The sequence below is a fragment of the Pholcus phalangioides genome, unplaced genomic scaffold (assembly GCF_987345545.1).
Source record: "Pholcus phalangioides strain wild (caught in Gottingen) unplaced genomic scaffold, Ppha-v1.0 ptg000022l_1, whole genome shotgun sequence".
NCBI lineage: Eukaryota > Metazoa > Arthropoda > Arachnida > Araneae > Pholcidae > Pholcus > Pholcus phalangioides.
This window is the reverse complement of record NW_028301615.1, coordinates 33,757,429-33,784,908: the sequence shown is the minus strand read 5'-3', so window position 1 is coordinate 33,784,908 and position 27,480 is coordinate 33,757,429. Positions and strand designations below refer to the sequence as shown.

Genomic DNA, 27,480 nt, shown 5'->3' with positions numbered 1-27,480 from the left:
GAAATTAAATGCGATATCCGATGTTATAATATCAGAGAGAAACAAAATATGTCTAATCGCGGCAGCCATTTTTTACGCCGATATTTTGCTAGCATTAACGCTATTGATTTAATGAGATTATTTGAGTGTGTTTGATGTGTTAATTAACCTAAAATTGTATAACAACATTTAAAAGCAAAAAAAAAAAAAAATTAATATTTCTCCTTTTTTTTTGTCATACGCACATGAAAACAGCAATATACAAAAAAATACATTTCTTTTTGAAAGAAATAATAATAATAAAACATACATAGAAAATTAAAGAAAAAAGAGCCAAATTATGCGAAGCAAAAGGTTTCTTTTTACATGATGGTTTTTATTCATTATTAATCAAAGTTAATTATATGCTGATTATTATTATTTTTTTGTTATGGATAAGACATGCACCATCTTTTGAATAAGATATTATGATTTTTTTTTTCTGTTTCTCTTTGTCGAAAATAATAATGTTTTTTCATTAATTTTTCAATGTTTATCGTTTGACCAGAAACAATGACGCGGATTTTCTTTTATTTAGTAAGAGATTTAAATTATTCAGTGTTTCAATTGAGAATTTTAGATAATTTCTTCATTGTCCTCTTATAAGAAAGAAATTTTGCTTAATTTTGTTTCAAAATTTTTCGAAGAATGGTTATTCAATGCATTGAATTTGTTATATTATGTCCAAATTATTTCATTTAAAGTTTAGTTATTGCAATTTTTACGGATTCAACACACGAAACTATTTTTTTGTTTCAAATTTTGGAAAAAAATTTAAATAAATATTGTGTTATAATGGAATAGATATTTTTTTTTCTATTTTTTTTCTAATAAATTCGCATTATGTGTTCCAGATTTTAATCAAGTTCGAGATATGTGTGTGTATCTAGAAGTGGTTTTTTTTTACAAACCAACGCTAATCACTATCAGAAGTATCTATTTCTTAATTTAATATTTTAGATAAACTATATATCAAAGTTATCAATATTGTAGACACGTTTGAGGTTGTTAATTGATTTTCTGTAGATTCAAAGTAGGTATATTTATTTCCAATGCTCGACCTACGGGTGTCTGAACTTGCAAATAGCGACAGCTACGAGCAATACTCGCTAAAAATGCCCAAATGTGTGAGCAGATATTTCAAATATTAGCACGAAAACTTCGAGAAAATTTGATTTAAGTAATATAAGCCGTACTTTTAGCGACTTTTCAATTCTGAATATTTATGTATGACACTGCAATATTTCCATATCGGAAATTATTATTTCCGTGGCCTTCGATGGTGATAGGAATTCTCCATCATTTCTCCGTAATTTTATGCAGGAGAATAAAGTAAGAGAAAGTATTTCCACCATTTTTTAAGATAAGTTTATCGGGCTATCACTGTACATCGCATTGCAAAATCGGCAGCAGGTTAATTAATAATAATTAACAAATTATAATTTTTCAACAGTTGTACATTTAATAATTGCAATTTATTTTCTATTTTGTCAATTTATTTTCTATTTTGTCAATTTATTTTCTATTTTGTCAATTTATTTTCTATTAGTAGTTTTAATCTACCTAATTTTTATTTTCTATTTTTTATCATATTTCATTTATTCTTCATATTTTTTCATGCAATTTTTAATTTTTAATTAATTAATTTTCGTTTTATATAATAATAGCAATTTTTTTCTTACTTTTATATCTAAGCCTATTTCTTCTTCAATTAAATTTCGCACTTTGCAGTTTCTGATAAATTCAGTTGTGCATCCATGACCTTTTTTTTCAAATTTATTTTTTTATTTCTAATTACATTTTAAAATAATAGTAAAAACGTTGTAAAAATGATTTTGAATCATTAAAAACGTCATAAATATTTTTTTATAAAAAATAAATTGATTTCATATCTCATAATAAAGTATATTAGGAAACAAACCGGTCTGTATAACATCCTTTTCTAAAAATCTTTTTAGAAGTTTTTTAAATTGCGTTAATATAATAATCATTCAAAAATAATAGAATAAATAGCTATGAAATGGTTTTTTAAAGGTTTAACCGAAAATTTTATGTCATATACATTATATACAAATTTATCTCAAAATCGTAGTGAGAATGAGACACAAAATAACTGAAATGCAAAATTGTAATTAATAATAATCGTAGTTCTTAATGTAAAATTCTGAAATTGAATCACAATTTTTAAGAGATTTATATTGAATACACATGTGATATTAAGCATTTATAAAAATGGTGCATGTCAAGTGACACTTGGATTGTACCAAATTATGCGTCGACATTACATGTTTAATACAAACGTTGTGCTTCGCAGGGAAAATAAACTGGTCTGGCCATAGGTAACTCCGCAACACATCGTTTTTCGCTTGCATGCACAATAGCTACTGGGTACCGAATGCATTTATATATATATATGCGTGTGCCTGCGCTTATATATGTATATATATATAGAGATAATCTCAAAAAAGATAGAGGATTCAGTACTAATAATGAACGCATTCTAACACAAACTCGCTCAGACAGCAAATAAGCGCTTTTAGGCTACCATGCAAGACAAGATAGTAACAAACCAAATTTCTAAAAAAAACTTTCTACGGCTGTCTGTTGCCAAAAAGTATACCACCAAAAAATAGAATGAAATGAACATTGAAATTAAATGATAATAATTAAAAATAAAATACACAGACACAAAGCTTTGCCGGCAACATAATGATATTATTACATATAATGCAGTATAAATTAAGAACTTTTTATTGTTTCTTTTCGAAATTAAAGCTTTCGATACGTTAATTATTCCTCTATCAATTTATTATTATTTTTTTTGGTGATGTTACCGAAAAATGTAGTATCGAATTAATTATTTTTTTCTGGAATGATAAAGAACCCAGTAAAATTGTCTACTTTAGTTTCTGTAGCTTGACACTGCATTTTTCTTGGTGGATTCCAAAATTTGGCGCTATTTTGCGACTTGGTGTGTTATCTAAATTATGATTTTTCTTTTCTCTTTGGATAAAAATTGTGACTCAGTAAAAATTAGCAAGATGAAAAAGAAAATTATTCATGTATTTCAAGAAGTAAATCATGGCGAGTGCGAAAAATAAATTGCAAAATACTTCAATTGAAAACTTCCTTTTAAACTTGCTACTATAAAATGCAAGAAGAGAAGGTATTGAATTAACTAAATTACATAAATATTTTCGATAGAGTTTTATTGATTTTTATAATTCTGGTAAAATAGATAATACGCTTTTAGCTTTTACTCTTCCACAGAAAAAAAAAAGGGGAATTCAAAATTTCTATCTACCACTCATATATTTTATGTTTATTACAAAAAGAATGAATTACACAAAATTTTGATTGAAAACTTTATTCTTTGAAAGAAAAAAAGATATCAAAAATATCTAGAAAAAATATCAACATTTCAAAAAAGTGATTAATAAAGTTTGATTGCAAAAAAATCTAAATCGGGAAATGTTAAAAAAAGAAACTGTAATCGATAAAAATATTTCAAAAATAACTAGAAACGTGTAAAATCGATTTTTCTATTATTGTCACAAAATTCAATGATTTTGGATTCCAAACTAGAAAAATGCAGGTTACCATTGATCTCAATATCAACCCTGTCGAACCAGAAATATAAATTGCGTATCACTAAAATGAAAATGTTTCACATACAAGTCAAATTCGAGTTGTGAATCATGGTTATTGCATAACTAAAAGGAAGGGATTATGTGAATTTAATTTAGGATGCATCTAGAGGAGGATTTTGTTTTAATCTATGGCATGAAACAGGAGACGAACTTTTTTTTAACTCACATGAAAAATCTACGGATCGAAATATATTGGTAATTGGAAATATTTTTATGGATTTAGGGATTCACAAAGGCTTACTGGAATTTTAGTATTTAACTTACAACTCAAACTCAGGTGAAGAAGGCATGCATAATGTTCCTAAATAGCGCTTGTCAAAAAATCGATGAGGATAAATCCACAGCCAAATTATGTTTTATTTCTCTAGTTGCTATTCTAGTATAGCCATAATATTGAATTCAGATTGCCGTTTTTCCATCAGAAGGCCAAAATTATGTTGCTCTAGAGAAAAATATGCAGTTATTGCGATAAATTAGCCTTTTATATAGGCTTACTGCTATGTTTATCGCATATAATGAAAATATATCAATAGTGAAATGTTTGAAAAATAACCAAAAAGTGTTTAGAACCTACATTTTTTGATAAGTTTATGGTGAAAATATGCCTTTGATATTAATCGGTCCATTAAAGAATAAATATGCTGTGATTAATCTTCCAGTTAAACAAGGAACTGTTGCAAGAGTTTTTAACACTCAAGCTCAGTCAGTTGTAATTAATGTAAGAATTTATATTATCAATTTGTCTTAAATCGAAAATATTAATATTTTATAATCTGATTAATTTTAAAGGTTAATGCTTAATATATTGAAGAACTGCGAATAGTCTCACTGCTAAAAAGTATCAATTTTAAAAGCTGTATCGAAATTTATGAGGACAGACAGTCACGAGGATTAACTTTCATTCTAATGTAACTAAGAGTAAAATATTCAAATATGAATATTGTTTATTTTCTGAATATGAGAAAAATTAATATGACAGGACAAGGTTATTTTTCAAATTTTTAGTAATCACGAAGTTCAAATAATAGACATAAATAAGTCTACGTGGGAAGTGTAGAATTTTTATGCCCCTATAAAGCCTACTTATTTATAATAATAATTATTTTTAAATCTTATACAGCTCAAAATTGCTTCAAGCGTTTCCCTACGTAAAATGCACATCAATTAACGCATGTTAAAAAGAAAATAACGGATAGTAAAAATAATAGATACTTTTCATCACAAGAACAATTTACTCACGGAGTTTTCGAGGAAATGGAAGAGAGGATTTATACTCCGCACTAAAATTAAATGGCCCGAGGAATAAATGAAGCGTGTATTCTACCTAATTACGTACTTTATTCATTTTTATCCTTAAGTGGAGAAAATGAGTTCTTAACTAGTACTTTCTCTATGCATAAAACGCCTCGCAATTTACCATTTCTTTAAATCTTATTATGAAGAAGTAATGAGAATGAGTGTAAAAAAGGAAATGGAAAGAAAAGGATGTGGGAAGGTCTTATTAATTGAAACATTCAATTAAATTAATTCACTGCGAAAAGAGAAGTGTATTATTGTTATCATTTGAGTGAAAATTGTTTTTTTTTTTAGAATTTTTACTGCATTATTTGATTGATCATGTTTATTTATTTTCATTAGTATCATTATTATTTGGATTTTCTCACCCACTACTAATTGGATAATTAGGCTGTCCTAGATGGCCGATACCAATAAAATCATCTGAAATGTTTCATTATCGTTAAATTGAAAAAAATATTTTTGGGATGAAATGGAATACATTATTCATAATTGGTAGAATTTTATTTTTTAAAAATCTTGAATTCTATGGAGTAATTTAAAATTTTACAGATATTACATTCTTAATGTACTTTTGAAAATTGGTTTGATTTTTTTATTGATACAAAAGTGTAGCGCAATAACCACAATGTGAAATTAAAACAATTAACGTTGGTGATTTTAACCAGATAGCACTGCAAAAATATTAACTTTTTTTTAAAAATATGAATGCATCGCATATCAAAAAGTTTCTTCTCAGTTACTTAGAATTCAAATATTTCGTACTATACTCACTATAGATGAATTATTATTTTTTTTTTTTTTGCATCACGAAATAAGAAAATTCATGTAGAAAAAAAATAGTATGAAATATTATGAAAAATTGAATGAAAATTAACATATATATATATGCAAGGAAAATATAGTTTTTATTTCAAGATTATATTGAGATTTCAATTTTAAAAATCTTAAATATTTAATAGTGTTTTCTGAAAAATTCAGTTGGGACATAAAAAAAATGTACTCGTATAATTTCTGTATATGGAATACCTAATGATAAAGAAGAAACATTTTAAATCAAGAAATTTTAATCTACTTTATAAATGTATTCCTGGAATATACGTGTTTTTTACGCCGAAAACCATTTTTTTGTACCTATATAATAATTTTTTGCATCAAATTAAATATTAATTATTTCAAAAATACGTGAACTTTAGACTTTCTTTTATCAGAGAATATGAAATTACACATTTTGTCTATGTCAGAAAGCCGTGATCTTAATAAAACATAATTTTTTAATAATTTCTATTCCTTGATTATCAAAGATAATCACTGATATTTTCTTGTTTCATGAATTATAATATGAAACGTTTCTACACATTCTACCATCTCATGTATCATTTATACTCATTTTATTAGGAAATAATTATTTTAAAATCATCCAATTATGCTATACTTTCTTGCGATGCTGGTAATATGTTTTTTAAAACATTTATGAAAGAAAAAAATAAATCAAAATTATTCACAGTACTCAAAATAAACTTAATTTTAAGAAATCGATTTTTGATACAATCTTATTTACGATTTGTTTGTCGTATTTTATTTTTCAAAAATCAAGCCTAAAAAAATTGAAGAAAAATTATAATTAATTGTTTTGAAATATGAAAATTTTCTCCTAATTCTTTACGACTGTCTTACATAATTTATATGAATTTCTTTCTTTGTTTCTTAACGTTATGAATTTTTTCATTTTTAATGCTTTATTATGAATAAATGTTCACACATCTTCATTTAGATATACATTTTTATTAATTTTCTTACTTTGAAATAAATATTTTTATCGTTCTGAATATAGCAGCTATAAGAGATAGCTTCTTATTTATATAATTAGAGAAACTCATCGAAATAAACTCACTTTCAAATAACATTCATATTCAACTCTAATACTTATAATGGTTTACGATAAACATCCCATCTTCAATTTTAGATAAGTGAATTACGCTTCAAGAACTTTATGTCTTTAGGCTAGCGCTGGTTTCAAAACGAATAACATCGCACAGACTAATTCAATTAAACAAATATAAAATCCAATTTATTATTCACATTCATAAACTAATAATTATGGAAAATTGAGAGAGAGAGAGAGAGAGTGTGTATGGGGAAGAAGCATCAAATTAAACGAGAATTCAAATGATCAATTAAAATATCCTCTTTCAGCTGGGCTATTTCATTACTTTGAATGTCAAAACATATTTATATTTCATACGTTTAGCTGGGAAATAGTTGACGCGCGAAATTAATGCTCGCTGAAAGTTGAAATGATATAGAGAGATTTAATTACTATACAGGCGTGGGATTAAAAGGCTTGGAAAAATGTATTTTGAGCTGATTCGTCGGCCGCTTCATTAAAGATTTAAAAGGTATTTCCTGTGAAGTAAATTTACTCTGCGGCTTTGATGCTCATCATCAGTGCATAAGATGAGAAATTTGATATGGAAGTCGACGGACCGAGAGGAATTTCACGAGAAAAACGTCCCGTTTTATAGAAATGTTGATCAAAATCAAGCCTATGAGGTATGAAGGATAGAGATTTCCAGATATATAAAGACTTTCCAGATCTTTCAACATATAAACGGAAAATATTTCCGAGTTTTATGAAACAGCATTACCTTATTCACCTTTGATGAGTTATAAGCTGATGATGTCTAGTATAGTTATAAATTTAATATGAATACATCAATCAATTTTATAAATTACTTTTTCGTAAGTTATGGGGTGTCACGACCCCTAAGGTCGATTTTTCAGAAATGACTTTAAAAAATACTCTGTTTCGACGCGAAAAAAAATGTCGCATCAATCTTGAAATTTTACTATCTAAAATCCAAGAGAAAAGAAGAGAATTATAGTGTAAATGAGTAGAAGAAAAAACACTATGAACGCGATTTTCTCAGATTGCAATTTTTGTTTGTAGGTAAATTTGAAAAAGAAAAAAAAAAAGCACGGAAATTGATAAAAGTCTTGTATGAGTATTTGTACGACATGTTTCATCATTAAAACGGGCCCTGAACTCTGGTGTCTAACCATTCGTTTGCATTTCATGAATTTTCAAAATTTGATGGAAAGATAACATTTAAAAATCCGAATTAATTTTTTTATTTTATTTATTTAGTTTATTTTAGTTATACATGTTGGATAACCATTTCTGGAAAGAAGTTTCCAATTTTTTTATTTATAATTTTTGGAGCAGCAGTTGTTTTTGAATCTTAAGGATGAGCTGCAAAATCTTCAGAAATTCGATTTAAACAAACAAAAAAAAATGAGTTATTTATTTATAAAAATAAGTATATATATGTTATATTTTTTTATAAAAATTTGTAAATAACTTGCTTTCTTGAATACGTTTACTGTCATTCTTTTTCTTTTATTTTTAAATTATATAATTAAGCGATTGTCACGAATATTTTTGCATTTGATTTCCAATTAAATGTAATATCTTTTAAATTCATTTTTGAAAAATCGATATTTTGAAGCTTCGGAGATTGTGACAGTCCATTAAATAACAATATTCATCTATCATATTCCATTTTATACTGCGATTATGTTGATAATAATTTTAAACGTATTTTTGAGAAAATGCATTTTTAAAATGATATTTAGGATTTTTTTGTCATACTTCGGTGTACAAATACTGATATTTAAAAAAAATTGAAGAAAAGTATATTTTGATTGATTAGTTTGAAATGAGTTTTCATGTATTATTTAATATAATTGTTTTGAAATAAATTGCTTAAATATTTGAAATTATTTTTCATGGGTTTTTTTAATTCATGATAAATAACGATATTTATTTATTATATTTCATTTTATACTGCAAGTATGCTGATAATATATTTTTTTAATAATTTTATTAGAAAAAAAATTAAATGTTTACCGTTTTAACAGTAAATAAGTAAACTTAACTACAGGAAACAAACCCAATACTGTATTGCTTCAGGTACTGTGAACAAGAAAATGGATTTTTGCAATATTACTTAGGTTTTTTTTTTTTTGTCATATCTCAGCATAAAAATTTAATTATTTTAAAATGAAGGTTTCATGTAGTTTTTAATTATTGATATTATTTTAATGATCCTTCTACTAATACTCTCAAATCTAGTTCCAGTTCTGGATTTGATAGTTAGGGAAGAAAAACACAAAAAATATATAACATATTGAAAGTTGTAATTATTAAGATATATTTAATAAAATCAATTAGCAGAGGAAAAGAAAAAAAAAAGAAATATAGATAGACAGACAGATAAAAAGAGATAGAAGAAGAGAGAAAAGTATGGCTGTGCTGCGGAAGCGGAAAGAATTGATGTAGAAAAATGGTTTTTTTACGTACAGCTCAATTCTCTCACAGTGCAGAACATAACAGTATTAGACAAACAACGAAATAGCAATTTATTTTAACTATATAATATACATTAAAAAAAAAAAATGTGTAAAAGAAAACGATTTCAGAGGCACACATCATTGTGACTTTGGTTTATTTTTCTTCTTCAATTTTTTTTTTGTTTAAATTATTTATTTTGAAGTTTTTTTTTTGTTTGTTTCACGGAAAAGCAGAAGCTAATAATGGGAAATAGTAAGAAATAGAGAGAAAAAAAACACAAAAACTGACGTCACACGGAGCTAGACATACCATCACAAACACATATATGTATGTTCTATCGCCCAAACAAAGGACTACTGAGGAGCGGGAAACACAAGGCTGGTTGGGAGGAAAAAGGATAGGTACGGAAAATAATAAATTATGACTACATTATATAATTACGTAATAACGTACAGTACGTAAGGTTTTTGGGTGAAGGGGGTAGGAAACAATTAAAAATACGAAATTATATGTCGAGGGGGAGGGATCTAGGCCAGACCTACTAAGGATGGAGTCGAAAAAAAATCTGCAAGTAATCAAACACATTCAATTGCATTCATATACATAACTATTTTAACCGGAGAAAATGTAATGTAGACGTAGTGAACTTCGTACACGATAAATTTTGGTTTCGAAAAATTTCTAGATAAATAACAATTTTAGATGAATTTCTGATATGTCTACTCCTGGAAAGGAAAAGATTATGTGCTGATGAAATAAATTGAAATCCCAACCCTATTTTATATCTGGAATGAAAATACTATTATGTATAATTTCTTTATCTTTTTAATGTTGGTAAAATAGTCAGGCGCAGAAACAAGTAAATCAGTTTCATTGGACAGTTATTTCGAAATTATATATTTGCTGAATTTTTAACATTTTCCATTATTCATTTCATAGTAAAGTGAGTAGTCAAATTGAAAAGCTAATAATGTTTCATTTCAATAATACAGAACTTCTTGTTTAGTATTTACCCAATCAATATTAACTAACGCATGTAAAATAAATTTTATAAACCTAAAATTTTAGTGATAAGAAATATATCTTTTTTCTTGAACATGTAGCCGATTTATAAATATTGTGACCTTAATAAGGATTTTTGGTTTTCGGTATTTTTCAAGTATGATATATATATGACATTTTTTCCATTTTATATTTTCATCGTGTAGCATGGATGGAAAATCTAACTACGTACATTTATTTCTCGAAAAATTCTGACATGCGGTAATGTTATTGATGTAATCGAAGAAAAAAAAATATTGAACGTTATTTCGATATCATATAAGTAAAATAATATGATGGTATGACACACGCGTGTTCACTTCTTATTGATGTCTTTCATTAATTTGTGATCATAAAGCAAAGGCTGTTTTGAATTTAAAAAAAATGCTTTTGGGTGTGATTTGAAGTTCTTTTGCGTATTTTGAAAAAGAAATTAAATATTTCGAATTTTATATGTAGAAAAAAATTTTAAATTTTCAATATATCACATTTGCCTTACATAAACACATCTAATGAAACTGTTTCAAAAACCATATATTTTCTTAAATTCATGAAATATTTCAAAAACACACATTACAGCTACTTTCTATATTAGTAACACTCTAACGGAACACTAACGGTGAGGCTGAGCTAAAAATATTTAACTACTTAGAAATAGCAAAATAAAATCCCCACCTGTACATTCTCTTTTTCCTTTTCCAGTTTCACTACGGTTTAAGTAGCAAATTATTCATTACTCAAGCCAAATTTTTTTTTCTTTTTTAAAATAATGCATATTATTCAAAATAACTTGCAGTTCATCTCACCATCCTTAGTCATCAAAAAAATAAATAAATAAAAGATGAATGTCAAAAAACAAAAATGGCAAATGAAAAAAATAATAAATAATAACATGGAAAGATAAGGGTGGGAACAGGAAATGAAATAAAGTGCAAAAGGAATTTTTGTTATTCAATTTTTTAATTTTTTTTTTTTTGGACATGGTGTTTTATCGTACTCACCTCTTGACGAAGGCACTCCAAAACTGGCTACAAGTTGTCACGCGGACAATGTGTAAAGCAGGGACATAAAAGTACGAGTGAGCACTATGATTGGAGCATAGAAACATACACTCAACCAACAAACATTCATCAGCAATTTTACCCAACAACTTTCTGAATCAGCCCAGTCATTCTTCGTCCATGTGCATCTGAGGGGCATTTGCTTCAACGTTCATTAAATTTCAAGTACGTGCTTGAATATTCCGGTAATATATTCATATTGATTTCGACTTGGGTGCAAGGAAAATCACCTCTTTTTTGATTAAATATTATATTCGAAGAACTGTTGTATGAAATTAATTCCGCATATTGTTTTCTCATGTACTTCACTCCATGAAAATTGAGATCAAGTGAATTACTTTCTCGGAAAGGTTTTAAAAACGCCGCATTGGAATACGCATATAAGTATGTGCTGAACATATTACTTGCCATTCTGACAAAGGATCTTTTAGCTGAATATAAATGTCGTATGATAACAACCGTGATCAGTGCAGTCACGTTTTAAGCCTTGAGTTTGATTTATTTTCCAAAAGACTATTTTTGAAAGCAATAATAGGTTCTACTGTTTGTAATAAAATATTCAATACATTAGGAATATTTTCTTTTTTGGGACAATTTTCGTTTTAAAATAATACATAAAAATGCATTTTTTTAATTCGAGATGGTTCAGTGATAGCGATACAATGCATAACCGATAATCTAAATACGTTTCAGTTTTCGAAAGATAACTATAACAAACGGAAGACAATAACTTTAATAACGAAAAAGCGGCAAGGCCATTAGAATAGCACAAATCAAACTGAAGCAACTCGTATCCATGGGTTTCCATTTAATCTATCCTATAGAAACATAAGTTTAAAAACCCATAGAATGCCAGACCCATGAATGAAGCAAATGCCACTCATTAAAAAAAAAATAAATAAAACTTATGGTCACTCCATTCACTCCCATACGCAATACACGCATACATAATCATCGTTATTGAATGAATACAATAAAATGCATAGGTATATTTTACATGATATTCTATATTATGAAATAAATTTTTCGTTAATAAAATCTCGTATAGCTTTCATTAAGATCATTTTAAAAAAAACAAGTGATTATAAAAAAAGACGAGCTCACAACGAAAGGTAGGGTAACATACAAATACGAAACACACTGTCACCAGCAGTGCCACTCGACCCCACCATGTCGCGGGGGGTGGCAAGCAGCCACAGAAGGACAAACACATGGAAAAAGTGCACAAAACACAGGAAAAAAAATTCACAGGACACAAACACACAAAGAGATATCACATAAAACAAAGGATGCACACACAGAGGACAAATGCAACGACAAGGGACAAACAAAGGAAGACACAAAGGTATAACATATGGACACATACATGTATATATTATATAAAAAAAATAAAAAAAACTTTAACCTTACACATTTAATTATTAACTAAGAATAAATTTTCTTGAATGAATTAAAAAAAGAAGAAGAAAGGAAAGTGCTGCAACAACGAGGGGAGAAAAATGTCCAACGTGATAAATAAAAATATAAGAGGATAGAATTCAGTGCTAAAAAAAACGTAAGAAAAGAATATAAAACAAAAACAAATTCGTGCATAAATCTATGAAAATGAGCTTATATGAAAATATTTTCTTGATAATTATACGTCCTATATGATACGAATTACCTTGGCTGAATTTGTTTTGACGTATGTGGTATGTATAATCACCAATAAACACATAAAAACGTTCATTCTTAACTGGATGATTAATTCTGAAAGTATAATATACCGAAACTATTTTACTGAATAAGTAGGCTGTTAGAAGAAAAAAAAAGGAAGTCAATTCATCTGGCAAGATTCTTGAGATGCAGTCTCAATCAGCTGTGTTTCTGTAACCAAAGACCTCGGTGTTTTCTTTGACTCCAAGCTTGCATTCACCGATCATATATGATCTCACCAATAAATGCTTAAAACTGCTAGGATTTGTTGTGAGGAGCAGCAATAATTCCAAATCAATCGCAACAATCACGACACTTTTCATGTGCTCCCGAAACTAGAGTACTGCACTATTATATTGAGTCCTCACACCAATCTAGACTCACTGTTTCTAGAAAGAGTGCAGAACAAATTTGTACGTTACATGTTCAATTCCACGTCTACATTAATGACGTAAGTACAACTGAAGTGCGATGGTTTTTTTTTTTTTTTTTTTTTCATTTTCAATCATTAGAATGCCAAAGAAGTTACCTTCGCTTTTTGTAGAAAATTGTCAATGTTATAATGGATGACCACTATCTTCCTTCAACTTGTTGATTTTTCTGTGAAAATTGGAAATAGGCCTGTTCGGCGGACTTTTCTCTTCCCTAAACCCCGAACAAACATTTTACGATGGTCCCCTACTTTTGAGATGTGCAATATATATAATCAGTGCGATGTGAAACCCGATATGTTCAATTCAACTATAAGAGAATTTCTTAAAAGTTATATGTGAGTATTGAATCTACATATTGTTATGTTTTTCCGTATGTATTTCTCAGTATCGTATTTTTAATCATTGTTCCACTCATTTTTTTGTACTTTGTTGTATTCACCTTTTGTATTTGTGTTTTGTATTTCTCTTCTCTTGCCCATCTCTGTAATTGGGCAATCTTTGCTCCTAAGATGTGAATAAATAAATAAAGATAAGGTCACATGCCCCACTGCAGTGCAGTTATCTAAAGCATTTTGATCAGCACTTTGCTCCACTCCAGAAAGCAGGAAAGCCTCCGGAAGGTGAAATTTCTTACTGTTGTTTGTTTAACCATAACCTTTTGAAGGATTAATGGGTTACTCGAGCAAACTCGAAGTTTCCTTGAGGGAATGTCACATTCTTTTCTGCAATGTAGTTACTTAAAGCATTTACACCAGCAGATTGCTTTGCTGCAGAAAGCAGGAAAGACTCAAGGAAGGAATGATTTATCATTGCAGTTTGTTTATCGATAACGTTTTCAAGGATTATTGGGCTGCCTGAGCAAGCTGGAAGTTCTTGAGTCAATGTGATATTACATTCCTAGTGTAATTACTCAAAAAATTATGAGCCGCGGTTTGCTTTAGGAAATAGGGAATCCTCGAAAAAAGTAAAAGTTCTCATTGCAGTTTGCTTATCGAAAACATCTTGAATGGTGAGTAGGTTAACTGAACGAGCCGGAAGACTTTAGTGCTATTAGACAATCCTTTCTGTAGTGTCAGTTAAAACATTTTGCTCAGTGGTTTGCTCCAGACAGCAGGGAAGCTTCAAAGAATGTGAAATTCCCCACTATAGTTTGTCTATGGATAATACGTTTAAGGATTAGATGGCTGCCTGAGCAAACTGGAAGTCTTTGAGTCAAAGTGGATTCCTCTCTACAGTGTAGTTACCCATGCTTTTTAACCAATTTTGCTCCAGCTAGATCGGAAACATCAGGGGATGGTAAAATTTCTCACTGGCTTGTTTATCGACAATGCCTTGAAGTATTAGTGGATTGTCTGAGCAAGTTGGAAATCCTTGAGCCAATATGACATTCCTTTGTACAGTGCAATTACCTAAAACATTTTGAACGATAGTTTGGGACAAAAAGCAGAGATGTCGCAGGATTGGTGAAATTTCTCATAGCAGTTTGTTCATTGATAAAATTTTGAAGGATTAGTGGGCTGAGTTAAGAAGCTGGAAGTTCTTGAGTCAAAGTGGCATTCCTGTTTTTGCAGTGAAACTTCTTGACCAGCATTTTGCTCCAGAAAGCAAGGAAATCTCAGGGATGTTGAAATGTCTCACAGCAGTTTGTTTATCGACAATATCGTGAAGGATTATTGGGTGCTTCGAGCGAGCTGGACGTCCTTGAGTAAATATGCCATTTCTTTCTGGATAGCAGTTTCCTGAAACATGAGCAGCAGTTTCAGGAAAAGCGGGAATTTTTCACTGAAAGTTATTCAATGACAACATTTAAAACGATTCGTGGGTCGCTTGAACAATGTGGAAGACTTTGAGTCTGCAGTGTTAGTTACCTAAAATATCATGAGCAGTAGTTTGCTCTAGAAAATAGGGATGGTGGAATTTCTCATTGCATGTTTTTGAAAGACCGAAGTGCTTGAGGCAACATGGCATTCCTTTCTGCAGTGTAAATACCTGAAACATTTTAAGTAGCAGTTTTCTCCAGAAAGCAAGGGAGCCTCAGGAATGGTGAAATTTATCACTCTAGTCCGGTTATCGATAACATTTTGAAGGGTTATTGGGTTGCCTGAGTAAACTGGGAGTGTTTGATTCAATGTGACATTTCTTTCAGCAGTGTAGTTACCTAAAGCGTTTTGAGCTGCTATTTACTCCAGAAAGCAGGAAAGCCTCAGGGATTGTGAAATTACTCAGTGCGTTTGTCTCTAGATAACATTTTGAAGAATTGGTGTGTTGTTTGAGAAAGCTGGAAGTATTTGAAGCAGAGTGACAGTCTCTTCTGCAGTGTAGTTACCAAAGCATATCCATCAGCAGTTTGCTTCAGAAACAAGGAAAGCCTCGGGTAAACAAGAATTTTTCACTAAAGATTATTCAGTGATAACATTACAAATGATTAGTGGGTCGCTTGAGCAAGCCTGAAATCATTTAATCAATGCCACATTCCTTTTTGTAGTTTAGTTACCTAAAGTATTCCAATCTGGAGTTTGCTCCAGAAAGCAGGGGACGCTTCAGGGAAGGGGGTTTTTTCTTACTGTTTATTTTTTTCATCGACAGCATTTTGAAAGATGATTGGGTGAGTTGAGCCAAGTTGAGCCACTTGAGCCAAGTGGAAGTTTTCGAGGCAATATGACGTCCCTTTCTGCAGTGTAGACCTGAAAAATTTTGAGCAGCCGTCTGCTCCAGGAAGGAAGGAAGCTTCATGGACAGTAGAAGTTTTCACTGTAGTTTGTTTATCGACAACATCTTGAAGGACTACTGGATTGCTTCAACAAGCTGGAAGACTTTGTGGCAATATAGGATTCATGCCCGTACTTTGTTCTTCGACAGCATCTTGAGAATTTTTAGGGATTGCCGTCTTTCTTATATTGCAGTTCTTTTACCGAAAAACAAATTTATGAAATCAGTAGATTTCTCTAGAAAGCGAGAAAGAGATTTGAAACGTACAAGGCGTTTATCTCTGCAGTTTATTTACGGAAAATGCCCTGATGGATCAGTGCCTTTTTTGGATAGTATGGCATCTTTCTTTGCAGTTGATTTATTCACCGGTAACTATATAAAGATGATTCAAAATCATGTGCAGTTTCAAGGATCAACATTTTGCTTTTCTTTTACATATAAGGAAATCTTCAGAATATGAAATAATGTTTTTTAGCAGAAGATAAGTAATCTTTAACAGATTTCAGTGTCAAACTGAACGATTAATGAAAAAGAGATTTTTGAGATTTTTAAATTTATACTGTATATAATAGGTAAATAGTGGAAGTTCCTTTACCGTTCCAGCTAGATGATCTAAACATAATGAAAATTTATATACTTAACAATTAAACATGTATATAGCAATAAATATAGTAAAATTCATTTGTAGGAAACTGCAATACACTTGAAAGCTATGGAAAAATATATTTATTGCTATCGATACGTATATAATATATTTCATCAAACTTCTTGATAAAAAGAAATATTTGAGCTACAGTGAAAAATTCTGTAGTGTAAACATATCTTTTCCTTAAAATTCAGTTTATCGGTAGTGTCTTCCATCCCGTTATATAAATCCATGCTTTTCAAACTAAAAAAGTTTCCATGAAGAAATTACTTGTATTTCATGCAGTGATTTTATTGTTATCAGTATATATATTTTCCTCCGCCTTCTCGAGTTTATAGGCTTCAAAAAATTTTTTTTTGAATGAGAAAAAAATTATAGAACTTTCATGTATATACTGGAACTTCTCCGAATCGTAACATTGCAGTACTTTGTGGAAAAAGGAAGAAATAACTAAATAAATTAAATATTCGAAAATATATTTAGGACAGAATAATTAGATCTAATTCTAAAACAAGGCTGCCTGGTGACAGATAAAGGGTAAAAGACATACTCCGTGTGATTCGACGGACAAACACAAAGACAAACAAACACACACATACGAAACAGCACAACACAACACATAACACATGAATGACGAGCCCAACACAAAGAAAGCTCGTCTCTCTTTGACAAGTAAAACACATACGTAAAAAACAAAAAACGACACGTAAAACAAAAAAAAAAATCAAATAATAATCAAAAACCCAAAAAACAAAAGGCAACAAAAATAATCAAAGGACTTATTCCGTATCCTAACAAAAGAGAAATTTGATCTCGAAGAGAAACCGATCTTTCAAAAAATGAGAATAATTATAGAAAAAAATTTCCGATATTGTTATTACTATTTTTAAAATCTCGACTGACCATGATCGACAAGAACTCGAATTTAACTGGAAAAAAAAAATTCATTTCTCTCCTTATATAGCGAGATTAAAAAAAAATAAAAAATATTGGTCATTATATTATCAAATTGAATAGAGCAATTTTTGGGCTTTCCGAATCAAAATTTGTAGTGAAATTGGATCATATACGATTTAAGAAGGGAAAGGATACTGGAAAATTTCCGGTAAATTTACATGGTACGGAGTTACCCCTTCAAATGAGCCGGTATATATAGTATATAAAAAACAATTAACAAAAGATCTTTCATATTCAAAACTTCCTGAAGGTTCACGGGATGAAAAAAATCAAAATATTATGTTAAAAAAACACAGGTACACACGAACGTGACTGGAACTATTTGGTGAATGTTAGGAATCAATGGATTTGGAATTCAAAAGAAATCAAAAAATATGTTTATAGTGTGTATAGACCTTTTTAAATACTTCACGAATTCTGCCATCTGATTTTCAAAAAAAAGTCTGATGGTGGATACCGATATTACTATCTGAATTTTCTGGGTTGGTGTTTATTCAAAGAAAAATGTATGCACACACACACACACAGCTTAGCCTATTTTCTCAGTAACATGATTGGAAAAACCGTTGGCCCTAGAAAAATTGATATTATGATTTTTTGAAACAGAAATGAACTGTAATAGAACATTGCAGAACATACAGTTTGAATTCGGGAGATTTTCTCTGTAATAAGTAGTATAACATTCGGAAGATTTTCACATGATTGAATTAAACGCCCGTGTGTGTGTGTGTATCATATCTTGATTTATTATATACAAAAATTGTATAAAGTATACATTTATTTATAAATTATGTTTATTTTAGCATGCGTAAGGAAGCTGACAATACCTTTCCGAGTACTCGTCTTTATGAGCGTAGCTCTGGACGCTCTGTTCTTCGATGAGGAACTTCATTTTTTGGTAGAAAGAAGCCGTGACAGCCGGTGGCTGTTTCCTCAATAAGATGTCTAGAGGATCTGGTGAAGACATGCACATCAAGCTATCTTGACATTCGTCTTTTCCACAGCATTCGCTGTCTGCGCAATCTACCAGACCGTCTGGAAAATAAACATGGAAGTGCAAACTATATGACGCACAGTGAAACTTCGGTTTACGAGCGTATTTCGTTCCGTGAACGTGCTCGTAATCCGAAATCGAAGTGAAATTCCCCAAGTGAAGGGAATAACTCAAATGATTTGTGCTACAATCGTCTCCTCATGCCAGCCACTGTAAAGTTGAAATTCAGGTTGATGTATTTCATATTATTGTATTTTATGTGTTATTGCAAACTTAATTTCATATTATATTGTGTTTTAGTTATTCTACGTTGAAGTCGAATACAAAATAATACAAGGAACTTCGATTTCAAATCTCCACTTGAATTAACACTAAACGAGAAAGTGATGCAATTTTTTCAAATACAAATACCAATACAACGCCACAACAGGCAAATTGCCCAACGAGGTGGCTGACTCGTTTATGGACTTGTGCTATAAATGCCCCTCCCATAGTCCGTAATCTTAATGTCGCACGTACCACCATCCAGACTCACATGAAACGCAACAACTGAGGAGGAGCGAAAGACTGAGAGCAAGGGCAGAAGCCGAAGACAGTGTCGATAGGGTACTCTCCCAGGAAATAGAAGAATTAGAAGACGAAGAATGCGACACAGAGGGAGAGCAATCGGAGAGAGAAGAAGCGGTCGAAATATGGGAAGACTCTGACTCTGACTTCAAATAGAATGATCCAGTGAAAGAGTAATCAAGAAACAAAGTCCCAATGATCAGTGTTTAAACTGTGAAGCACCCAACCAAAAGCTGAGGAGCTTTTGAATAATCGAACAACCCCCTCCCCTCATGCTGAAGGACCTGGCACCTGGTTGGACCAATGTGACACGAAGGGCTCACACTAGCCAACAAGCCAACGAGGGAAGACATGGGTCCAGGACCTGGCGCTTGGCCACAGAGAGGAACAGGGGGCTCGGGCTAAATAAAGCTGGAAAGGACATCAGAACAGCTCATCGGAATAAATTGTATAATAGAAATATTTAAATCTGTATATACTTTTTTTTTTTTTTTTTTTTAATAATGTGTTTTTATATTCAATGTTCATGTATTTTATATTTTATATGCATAATAAAGCACCCGACATCGCCCAGCCCCTCATCCGGGCAATGGCTAAAATTGACAATGGTCGATAGAGCCTGGGCGGTGCACGGAATGAAATGAAAATGAAATGTCGCACGTACCGAGAATCTTCGGAAGTCACAGAGGGGGCCCCTAAACTATTGAAGATTTGTACTGATACGCTTATGGATGCATAAATTTTTTTTATATATTAATTTAGTTATGTCCATTGAAATAATAAGATCCACCTCGAAAAATGCCTAGGCCGGCCCCGTGAACTCGTTAAAACGATTTTACCCGCAGTAAGAAAATAAGAACCATCGCGTCGGTTTATTTGTGATCACGTGAAGCTCAACAGACAACGTGAGTAAGCAATGACTCTTATAGACTGGTCCACATTTTGGAAACCTGGTTATTCGTACTACTCGTAATGGTGCGAGTAGGTCATCAAATCGAAATTTGTTGAAACATTTTTGCTCGCCTTTCGAAACACACATAATCCAAAGTTACACTGTATTACGAAGAATTCCGGAAATTATATTTGGATCATTTGAGTGTGATTTTATGAGGAGAACTAAGTTTTTGGATGAAAAAGACAGATAAAATGTCTCTTGTCTCGTGTTTTCCCAATGATTTCGTAAGAAACTTCTCTTGTCTAGCCTGTGGGACCAGAAAACGAAGTTGATAAACCTATGAATGGCTCATCCAATGAAAAGAAGAAGAAATATAGCATGATAAATTTTCATTTTCATCATTTGCACAGTCGAGAATGATTGATTGCTATCATTAGCATAAAATGACGGGAAATGTAACCAAAACTGGAGAATTCTGTGTCTTTTTCTGGTTTAATATATGTACAGTATATAGTCTAATCGAAATACGTAGGATTGGAATTTTTTGAAATTTCCGCTCATGTGAGAAAAAAGGGAAATCGAAAGTTGAATCGAAAATAAAATTTGCTTTTTTCCCTGTTGAGTTTAACTAGACACACTAAACTGATAATGGACTTGGGTAGTTGAAATCATTTTCACGACTATAAGTAATTCCATTTCTTTCTCACTTAAGGCGGTATTTTGACAGAGCTTAGTGATTACACACCAAATCTTTCCCGAAGAGTCTTCAGCATCATTTTCGCTTCCAAATATTTGACTTGTTGTGGCCAAGGCAAACGATATCAAGGACACTGCGAAGCCGATCGTGTCAAAGTAACATGCATTGATACTTCGACTAACGAAGATATTCGTTCCGGAATCGAATTCGTTATGCAAAATCTTCGTCAGCTGAATCGGGATTTTTCATAGGTTCCTATGAAAAATCTTTTAATTCATTCTAGAAAAGGCCCAAAATTTGAAGACAATTTTTATAAAACTCTAAGGAGCAATGTGAAAAATACAAATACTGACCGAAGGCTGAGATAAACAACTTCACAATTGGATGAATATAATTTAAAGAAAGATGAGCGCCTAAACATATCTTTTATTTCCCAATATTCACGCTACGCAGTCCGGTTTGCGAGGTATAGTGAAAAAACAAAAACAAGAAACAGTGTTTGCGGCAGTGTGTTATGTCATGCAGTTAGTTCATTTCTCTCTCACACTCATGCAGATGGAAAATATAAGATCCTAGAATTCCCTGACTGTTAAATTTGGTACATGTGCGAGGTGCGAGTAATAGGAAGTAATAATAATAATGCGAGTAATAATCCACAGGAACCATTGGAGTTCGAGTCTTTTCACATGAAATGGCTAAAAATCTTTCTGAAACAGAAGGCGAGGTGTATCTGAGAAACAATTCTGAGAGGTGAAAATAAATAAATATTGCTCGAATAACAGTTACTCCCTGAATTCATTTTGATTGGTGGAAAAATTTTCATGTTTTATGTTAGCACATGCATTAATATGCAACAAAAATGCTCGTTATCCGAGGTAGAAAATCGTCGAGAAAAATCTTCGTTTTAACCTCGACGAGTTCTTCATTCATGTCTCACTTTCTAAAAAAATGACTTTTCTAACAAGTCTTTAGAAGTACAATCCGAACAGAATTTCCAAAACCTGGTGCTGCAACGGCACCAATAGTTGGGCTATGCTCCATGTTTACCGTTTTAGTTGAAATTATTTCAACAGTTTATCTGGAAAGCATGACATCATCATACCATCACGTATTTAGACCTACAACCTCGCATACTGTAGATAAAATAATTAAAACGAAACATTCTCAATACAAATATTCACAAAATATATCATACAGGGCATATAATACATTTTCCCGAAATATTTATCCAATGCACCTAGTTAAGAATATTTTATTGAAGTGGAATACGTTGCCGTATTCCATGGAATTACATAACGCTAAAAAAATAATAAGACCTTATATCAAAATAGATGGTTACCCAAATTCATTATACGTACTTTCCCAAGTGCACAATATCATGTTCATAATGAAAGAACCTGCTCAGATATTCAGAGTTATATCAGTGTTTCTAATTACACAGTAAACAAGCGAGGGAATATGAATCTGCAAATTATCTTGCAAGCATTAAAACGCAATAATTCACTAACAAGGTCTTTGTATACGCTGAACGTGGTTTTTTCCAGAGTGAAGATTTGTTAGTTTGAACTGTCTCTTGGAGAATCTGTATTTAATATTAACCTATTACATAAAAGAAGAGGGTCTTTGTACGTCAAGCGAATGTATCTCTGCAGTTTGTGAATTGAATACTGGTTTCTCATTCGTGTTTGTTTCAGCGTTGCGATAAACCACGAAATATATAATATATATATATATATTTTTTTTAATTTTTCACTTGGGTATTCTTTGCATAGATTTAATTGTACCTTGGAGACAACACATGAGAAAATTGGTACGAGAATAGTTTCTCTCCATTGTTGACATAGTTCAAAAGGGATTTTTCTTCCGATGCGTTGTCAGACTATAATCCTAATTATTTTACTCTAGCTTCTATACATGTTAAAATATCAAGTTTAACTAACTGTTCGTATTGCTGTACAGATTGTATTTTTCATATTTTAATAACAGTTTGCCATGTTGAGAATGAAAATATGATCATGCATTTTGTGTTGTTGTAGATCTGTGATTCCCAACGTGGGTATTAACGCCCTCTGGGAGGGGGGCGGTAGAAACTACGGGTATAACATGGGATTCTATGGGTTAGATTGCTTTGGGGAGGGGCGATGGGAGAAAAAAAATTCTGAAGAAGGGGGCGATGGGAAGAAAAAAAGGTTGGGAAACAATGTTGTAGATGCAAACTCACTCACCTCCATCGTTGTCAATGTCATCCTTACAGCTGACTTCCTGCGGAACCCTGCAGTCGTGTCCACCCCATCTCTCGAAGCATCTGCAAAACCATACGTTTCCGTCTTTCTCACACTGACCATGGTTATTACAGCTCTGCGGGCATCCGTCTAATAGATACGGGTGACAAAATAGCATTGTTATATCCTTTCTTTTACATCTGTGCTGCCCAAAATTAAAATATATACACATATAAGCCATCTTTTTTTTTTTGCTCAAAACGTTTGTTTCCCAAATATATATATAGTCGAATCACGTTTCAACGAATACCGATATAGCAAAAATCTCGTTTTGACGAACACTTTTCTAATCCCCGAGATTTACGTATAGGGACATTTTGAAATAAACTGGAATTCCTTTATAGCGAAATTTCGTTATAACGAAGTGGTTTCTCTATGTCTCTTGGAGTTCGTTATAACGGAATTCGACTGTATATATCTCCGTCGACTTGGTGGTTTCCACCAAGCACAGGGAAGAAATATCATTCATTTTAACCGCTATGAACGAAAGTTGTTGTTTCCCCCTGTATACTCCTAGTCAGCGATTCCCCCTCCCCCACTTATAATGTATCTTTTTACTGTATAGGCAACAGAAAGAAAGGAAAAGAGTAGGGGAGGGTGAGAAAAAGAAGAAGGTGAGCGTAAAAGTGCAGTATACACTTTATACAGTAAAACCTGTCAGTTTGGGCATCTCTATATGCTGGACACCTGACTACATCAGGCAGTTTTGAATGGGACCAACCGTAATCCTAATACAATGCCCACAATCTTTTACACCTCTATAACCTGGACAGATTTTAACGGAACCATAGGTGTCCAACTTAGACAAGCTTCTTTGTACCAAGATCGAGAAAAGAAAAAGGAGGATCTTAGTGTCTTTCTAGAATATGTGTACATTCGTCCTAGGGAATTATATCTCAGTTACTTCTTCCCCTTTTCTTCATTCCACAGACAGAATTTTACGAGGTAGGCCTGTTGCACATGCTAGAGCATCTTCAACCCGTTGCTCGCGGGCACCACTTAAAGAAAAGTGGAAATGTATAAATTGCATCCACGGATTGACATCATCCTGATTTCATGCATTCGTATGCCTTAAGGAGGTGCTCCTCTTTTGATGATAGGTACAGGCAGTGCTCGGGACTTGAAAAAGGTTGAAGACCTCCGTTCTAGAGTCTTGTCCTCAATGTTCCCTAGTGATCTCTCAAGCTCTCTTTATTCTGTCCCCTTCCCCCTCAAGAGTCACATTACAGTAATTTGATTTGCAATTTTTTGTTGGCTGAACTGATTTACATTAAATGGTAAATAATCACAACACATAACAACACAAATTTTATATTATGTATTGAAGAAGTGGTGCCATCTGTCCTAGGATCAGGAATTGACAATTAATCAGTTTTTTTTTTGTATGAAGAGATGACATTTTTTCGGCCTGAAAAACGAGGCAAATCACTTTTCTTTCCAAATATCAGTTTCAGCATTAACATCCAGAAAATTCAATTTCTCAGTAATTAATAAAGTTGTTATGCGTGTATGTATTATCAAATCTAGATACAGAAAAAAATAAAACATAGCTGAACTCCTTTAGGAAGTCGAAAAAATACAGAAAAATATTTCGTTCCAAATAAATTTTGTATTAACTAACAAAACTTTGAATTGATCATGTCAACGTGAAATATATTTAATTCGCATTAAGTAAAAATTGTATTGGCTACATTTGCCAACACACACAATCAAAAACAAGCAATTTCTTATCTTCTTCATCCAGCACGAACGGGGCAGCATCGCATAGGGGCGCTTATGGGAGTCTATGCACTCGGTACATTCTGAGAAAATGCATCTACCTCAGTCAGTCAGTTAGTTGTATTGGGTGAGTCTGTCTTGAGGAGGTTTGACTACACTTCCGTTTATGCAGCATTAAATTTATAGATAAATTTGTATTTTCAAGTTTTATGATTTTAGGCAGTAAACTTTTAGTTTTTGGTTCAGGAACCAAAACAATTTAGAAACAAAAAGTTCTGTGAGAGGCCTATACATTTAACAGTTGGTAAACTGTATAATTTCAGTTCAAGTTACAACTTGATGATTTATAAAATAGTTTTGATGGCATTAATATTCCTCATTGGTACATCATTTCATTAAAACTAATTTTACCAGAAATGGAAAAGGAAAATTTTTAGGGTATACTTCTTGTTTTATAGAGTATATACTTACTTTTTTAGGGCATAAATGAATCTTTTATAGGGCATTTTCAAGTAGATTTTAGGTCATAAAAATCCCACCCCTCGTAATTAGCAATTGCGAAAAAAAGTACCGAAGTACCAAAAAAGTGTAAAAAGCATTGGTTTAATAAAACTATACGCGAGGTTTTTACGCATTTCTGGAGATACGTACTGCCCTAGCCATTTCTAAGGATATCAAGACTTCCTAGAGCATTTTTGAGAATATGGGAAAATATCCTATGCATAAAGAAATACGCAAGCCTTCCACTCATATCTAGGCCAGGTGAATCTGCATTTAAGGATACGAAATCCTCCAACATCGTTTTTGTGTAACACTCCGATGCATTTCAAAGGATGTGGAAGCCTCCTACGCATTGTAACGTAGGTACACATGTTTAGCGATACGGAGACTTTCACCTTCTTTCAAGAAAAAGGGATACGTACACATTTTTAACAGAAAGCAAGCGTTCTATGCATTTAACGCACGCCATTAACACAGTATAGTGGTAATCAACGCTCGTCTCTTGAGTATTACCCGGGGTACGCAAGGCATTTTCATACATCCGGAAACTGCTTAAAAATGGAAAGGTTGGGAGCGACTGATGTAGTTCATAGTGAATCCAGCATTATATGGTCAGATAACACGTAGAGCATCGGGTTGTCTTTATTACTTAATGCCATTTTTTTTAAAGATCCCAACAAACATATACCTGTACGAGACGGAACATCAACGGACTGAAATAACATTCTGTTTTAGATTTCCGTTTCAAAAGGGTGCAAATCAAAGCACTAATCATTGAACGGACTATATTTTGATTCCGTTTAAGACAGGTTTCCGTCTCGTACAGTGTTCGTCTTAGACAGGTTTCACTGTATTATCATTTTTTACGGGAAAACTAGTTCATTTCGTTCAACAGTTCTCTATAGAGATCGTCCTCGAAGATAATTTATACATCTATAGAAATTTCAATACAATCGAATCCTGTTATAACGAACTCCAAGACAGCGGAGAAATCTTCGTTATAAAGGAATTCCGTGTTTATTTATTGTTCCTAGGTAAACTTATCTGGAGGGTTAGAAACGTGTTCGTTAAAACGAGATTTTCGCTACAACGGTGTTCGTTAAAACGAGATTTTCGCTACAACGGTGTTCGTTAAAACGGGATTTGATTGTACAAGTCAACTTATTTTAAGCTGATCTGGTGATGGAAAATGTTTCATTAGTCTGCACAACCGTGGATCAAAAAGTCGCTACTTGTTCTTAATTATCCTCTTAGGCTTGGTGATAATTGATCTGTCTAGACAGATAGGCATTAATCGTATCCACCCAAAAGAAAATAATTAAAGATCCTACGATCTTTTTACCTCTTTTAACTGATCGGTAACATAAGAATCTAATTAACTCAGAAGCGATCAACCAGTTAGTTCATCGGACATGCTCTGTGCTGAGTGATTTTCCCCCTCTTCTCTGTAGAATAAAGTGGACGATCTGATGATGATGCACTCACTACACCGTGCTTGCCGAATCAGTTACATTTACTGGACAACCGCATACATCAGGGTAAAGTGAGAAGCATGTTTCTGGAATCTTCCTTCCCCTGAGTTGAGTGAGTTAACTCGTCCTGATATAGGTGGCGAAATGCGAAAGTGTGATCGGCTGGTTAAATTGCCAAGTTCTCTAACAGGTGGTTAGGTTTTTGGGGACGTGTAGAATGGCCACCGAGATCACCCGCTTTAACCCGCCTCTCGACTTCTACTTCTACGAAAACTTGAGACGAATAGTGTATGCTACGCAGCCTTCAGACGTCACAGATATTCCCAACCCAATAGAAAGCGCCTGCCGTACTATAACAATGGATGAGATAGAGTGAATTCAAAATGCCCTCATCAAAATGTTTCTGTTATGCATGGTTCACGGGAATTTCGCCCACCATCTATTTCGCCCCTGGCACGTTTCATCCCCGGTACATTTCGCCCTCGGAACTTT

General features: G+C 32.1%; 1 protein-coding gene across 2 annotated transcripts in view; it reads right to left on the bottom strand.

Annotated features, from left to right (window-relative positions):
• The window catches only part of LOC149070228 (teneurin-m-like), a 292,210-nt gene that overhangs the window by 47,214 nt on the left and 217,516 nt on the right, over positions 1-27,480 (bottom strand). The window contains exons 17-19 of one of the 2 annotated variants that reach the window (XM_089250141.1): positions 23,240-23,386; positions 18,689-18,896; positions 11,361-11,387 (exon numbers count right to left, since the gene is read on the bottom strand). In XM_089250141.1, the coding sequence (XP_089106267.1) occupies positions 11,361-11,387; positions 18,689-18,896; positions 23,240-23,386 (382 nt within the window). The remainder of the gene's footprint in view (positions 1-11,360; positions 11,388-18,688; positions 18,897-23,239; positions 23,387-27,480) is intronic. The other variant, XM_089250142.1, reaches the window with a different exon arrangement.